Raw genomic sequence first — 5,097 nt, forward strand, 5'->3', positions numbered from 1 at the left:
TTTTGAATTGAAATAATTTGAGACCATAATCAACTTTCTATAGAAAAGAGCTTTGTAAGTATGTTAGTTTTACTTAGGTGGTAAATAAGAAGTGAAGTGTAACTACTTGGATGTCAATAACAAACAACTAAAAAAAAGTCCTTGTATATGTTTACGTGGAAATTAATCCAAACTGGATCTTAATTTTTTTTTAATAATTGTATATATTGGACATGGGAATTGGTACTTTTCATGTGCCAAACCCTCCATAATGAACTTCACTCTACTGTCAAGACTCCATTGGAAAATGAGAATAACTCCAGCACGTTTGCTGCTAGGATTGAGTGTACAATTTGGCCCTTTGTCTCACTCCAGAAACAAAACATTTAAAGATCTGAAGGGCTTTGAAGATTGTAGATAGGAAGATTTAATAAATGAAATAGCTTTCTCCGCTGAGGTTGCACCTTCTTTGTTGGGTGTATTTGAGGCTCATTTGAACCATATGTTCACAAACATTCTTACAGTCTTAAAAATACAGAGCCTCATTCTGCTCTCACTTACATACATATATATCAGATGTAATTCCACTGAATTTGAAGAGTTACACTGGTAGGAAGAAGCATAGGAAAGAGGACCAACAGGTCCATAGTGTCCCTCAACACTAAAAAACAAACAAACCCTTATTCTACTGTATCATATTCCTTTAGAGAAAGGCACTTCCATCCTGGTTGTCCTTGCTCTAAAATTGTTTTCATGACTTTCTGTGTATGTAAACAGAGAACAAAATATCCCAAATTACAACAAAAGCATCTAGAAGATATTTGTTTCTAATGAATAAGTATCAGTCTGAGTGTCCCTTCAGTTGCAAGGTATTGAAATTAGTAGTACTGACCTTTAAAGTGACATTAAAAATATAAGAGACTCTTTAGCAGTGGTACATTCACCACTGATACTTCCAAGCAGAGATGATGAAGAAAGCCTGGCAAGGTAGCTTATTTGTTTTGTTTCATTTAATGCACAGTTTTAAAGAAATTGTTCCTTCAGTGGTCTGTAAGCTTCAATTCCCACTGAAGCCACTCTTCCCACCTTCATCTCAGACCAAGAATTCCTTAATCTGGCTGCATTAAGAGGCTGGATGATGCTGGGGTATGAAGCTCACTTTCCAACAAGGGAACGGAGCTGATGTTCCAGTAAAGCTGGTGAGGGCTCCTTTCTGCATCACCAGACTGCGGTGGCTCCCTTCCACTGGAAAGCTGTTGTGGACAGCCTTGCTCTCGTCCCTCTTCTGCTGACATCTCTGCTTCTTTGTCATACATTGGAGGCTGCACATGTGCTGCATAAAGTAAGAAACCTATCTTTTAAAGCCATTTATAACTTTCAAATGTCTAAGCAAGAAGACATGTAGGAACTTTGAGAAAAAAGATTTGAAAAATAAAATAAAATTACTAATATTATATATAATTGTAAACTAAACAGTGTTAAAAGAGCCTGAAAGACCACAGAGCCATACACTCTATAATTAGGAAATTCTTGAGATTTTTTTTAAAAGTGACTTTTCAAAGTCATATTTCTTAGCCACAGTTTGAGAGAGTTTTTTCCCCACCAAAATAAGAAAAGGCACATCCCTGATTGAAAGGCCTCCTACTTACCAAATTTCAAATCTCTGCTCCAGACTGAAAGTATTAGATCTATTCTATGATACAATGTAAAAATTTTACTTTAACAGAAGCAAATCAACATATTTTTCATAAATCTCATTCATTTTCTGAAACAGCTATGTTTTTAAAATATTCACCCTAAGCCCAAAACCTAGTATACAAAATGACCCATAGCTAAGTCTGTTATAACATTGTAAGTTTCTGAAAACTGGGTACTATAATGGGAAGTATAAGGCACCCTAACTGTAGACCGTGCTACTAGATCTATCTATAATACTGAATGAGAATGCTCTATATATACAGTCCTTCATCTAAACTTCTCAAAACACTAGAAAAAAAGTATATAAGTACCACTCCCATTTTCCAGATGTATTTACTGAATTGCACAGAAGTGCCTGGTGTCAGACACTTTTGAAAGTCCCACAAGGAGCCACCTCTAGGCACTAAAAATACCTTTGAAAATTTAGCCATATCTTTATAAAAACATTCTACATTTGTTAGTAGCAATCTGTCGGTGCCATCATGCTGTGTTGCTCTAAGAGTGTCAACTATAGTTGCTGCGAACATCAGGTTCCCTGATCACTGCTGTAGGTGTGAGTAAAATATGGACAGTAAGAAGACTACTACAGTATATGAAGCTTGTTCTCTGTCTGTCACCAGTTAATATTCAACCCTAGTCAACAGTTAGGGAATCCATGGCTTGACCCCAACCCAGACCTGCAGGGGAAAGGCCCAGCCTCAATCCAGATGTAGGGGAGAGGTTGTGGCCCTGCTGTGACCAGCAGTGCGGAGTTTGGGGTTTGGGCTTTTGGCAAGGGAAGGACAACCATATTAATGGCTACCACTCCCCCCCTCTACCAAATGTCCTTCCCCATGGGGAGCTCCACAGATCAGGTGCAATGGTTCTGTTGAATGCATTTGACTTGTGGGCTGAAGGTTGAGCACCACTATGCTAGATCAATAAGGTTCATGAAAAAGCCAAATTCAACTATTCTTCATACTCCATTGATGTAAGGGACTTTACACCTTGTCTAAGGCAGCAATCAAGGAGATGCATCCAGGCCAACTCGAATTAGGATCTGGAACCAACTTCCAAGCGAAGTGGTGCTGGCTCCTACCCTGGGGGCCTTTAAGACAAGGCTAGACAATCACCTCGCTGGGGTCATTTGACCCCAGTCCTCTTTCCTGCCATGGCAAGGGGTCAGACTTGATGATCTGCTCAGCTCCCTTCCGACCCTACTAACTATGAAACTATGAATGCTGCACCTGAATCTAGTGGAGAATCAGTCAGAGAGTGTATTTATAGCTATATTTTTATATATAGCTATAAAAGGTTCAGTGTTCCTAACACTACAGAAAATGTTATTGACCCCAAAGGAGTGACATTGAAACCACTGGGAGAGAGCATCAGTGACATCAAAAAAGTGGTCTTTGTTAAAATAAGAGAACAAGGTTTATGGTATGTTTGCAGGTAAAATTGATGCACTTTTTCATCCAGAAACTAAGGATTTAATGGAGTGTTTCAAAAAGGCGTCCCTCGTGATTCTCCTGACAGAAATATTCACATTGCAGTAGGCATCTCACTTAAGGACCCCCTCTGAACCTGTAAACTTTAAAATGTTTAAAATGTAAACAACAGTTTACCTCTCTCTCAAGTAGAAAGATGGTGCTTACACCTCAAATAAGACTGTGCTTGCCAGAATATTTTATATTACAACTCCAAGCTGTCCATGAAGATACAGAAATGTGAAGCTGCCTTGCTTAGGAGCCAGAAATGACCTTTTCCTCCTTGTCTAACTACTAATGTAAATGTCCTTCACTTAATTAGATTTTCATCAGGTCATACTCTGCTTCCATATCCACTGGATTTTTTAAGAGGCTCTCAAAGACTGAAAAACAATCTCACTCACCAGGTTCTGAAATGCAGGAGGGTCCTAGCTCTGCTGTCTCACACTCAATTAACTCAACAGCTCTAGCTCCCTTGTATCCATTACAGGCCGTCACAGCAATGAGCTGCAAGAAAAAAACAACACAAATATTCCTGTAATACAGCCTGCTATTTTTCGTGATGTAATGTATAGTGAAGCATACCATTCCACTGTGCCTGGGTAGCAAAATACTCAGCCCGTGTGGTAGAGCAAAATGCCTACTTTCTTATGGAGTGACCTTTCCCCTTTCAAGTAAGGAAATGAGCTGATGACCTAGAGGAGTGGTGCCCAACCTCCAGCCCTGGCCCACAGTTCCATATCCAGCTCACAAGACTACCTGTGGGTCCAGAAATTTGACAGCAGGGGAGTAGCGGCAGTGTCAATTGCTGCTCCCCTGCTTCCTAATTTCTGGACTGTGGGGAGCCTTGCGGGCCAAATGACATGGCCCTGCGCACTAGATCACTGGTCTGTGGTGAGGCCAGCACATGCTTGTATCTGACATGCAAGATTTAGCCAGCATACTCCCTGCATGTTGATCCCATGCACAAGATTCCACTTTTCCACTCAGCCTCTCAGGATTTGAAAAGACTGGACCTGAAAACCACCCAGAGGCTCTGCCCTCCTAGAAGGGCTTGAATCCATATTTTGTTAAGTATTTACATGCCCAAAATGCAGATGGAAACCATCAGAGATGATCCCAGCACCTAACTCCAATTGATTTCAGAATTAAACACTTAGGGCACTTCCACACATGCTGGGAGGCTGCTTCGATGCACTGTAAGTCCATCACATTGGAGCAGACCCAATTAATGGAGTCTTCTGCAGCACAGAAATTAATGCACTCCAGCAGCCTCCAGGATCACATGTATCAGCATCCCTGCGCTGAAAAATGGAGGCGGGGCACTTTGAGCTTGTAGAATGAGCTTTAGTTCAAAGTGCCCTGCTGTTGCTTTTTCAGCACAGGAACACTGATACATATGATGCTCAGGCACTTTTAATTAGTGCAGCTTGCTTACTGAAGCACCCCCCTGCCTCCTGGAGCTCATCTAAAAATGTCCGTAGGCTTTTTAAAAATACTATTAGGTGCCCATCTGCATCTTTAGCCACCTAGGTATCTTTATAAACCTGACTGTAATACCTCTCTTCTCTCTAGAAAGCTATACTTCAGATGCTCACTATCATGGAGACAGCTCTCCAAAGCAAACAAGCTGCAGCTCAGAACAGGGTGGAAATCTTTCAGAGTAGGCTGGGAAAGAAGCAGTTTTCAGAACATACCCTGTGGGAATAAAAGCTCTAAAGGGAAGGCAGCCTCAAGAGAGCCAAGTAACCTTAATAGGGTGGTGAGACTCAGAGAGCATAAAAGGAAGAGGGGTAGTGAACTGAAGAGGGAAAATTACAAAAATATAGAGGAAAGGGGAAATTGATAGGGGTAGAAAAGATGATCAGAGAGCTGAGAGATGAGCTGATAATTTTATCATGTTGAGTGGCAAACTGATGAGTTAATGCAAAGACTATGCAAGTGTATCAGGATA

At 40.8% G+C, this 5,097-nt stretch overlaps 1 protein-coding gene across 2 annotated transcripts in view; it reads right to left on the reverse strand.

Moving 5' to 3' along the window:
- Window positions 1-208: 208 nt before the first annotated feature.
- Window positions 209-5,097, reverse strand: part of EGF (epidermal growth factor) — a 99,149-nt gene continuing 94,260 nt past the window's right edge. For both annotated transcript variants that reach the window (XM_019534105.1, XM_019534104.1), the window contains 2 exons: window positions 3,548-3,650; window positions 209-1,312 (listed from right to left, as the gene is read on the reverse strand). In XM_019534105.1, coding sequence (XP_019389650.1) covers window positions 1,089-1,312; window positions 3,548-3,650 — 327 coding nt within the window. In that variant the 3' untranslated portion in view covers window positions 209-1,088. The remainder of the gene's footprint in view (window positions 1,313-3,547; window positions 3,651-5,097) is intronic.

This window comes from Crocodylus porosus, unplaced genomic scaffold (genome assembly GCF_001723895.1).
Source record: "Crocodylus porosus isolate Cpor-Errol unplaced genomic scaffold, CroPor_comp1, whole genome shotgun sequence".
Classification (NCBI taxonomy): Eukaryota; Metazoa; Chordata; order Crocodylia; family Crocodylidae; genus Crocodylus; species Crocodylus porosus.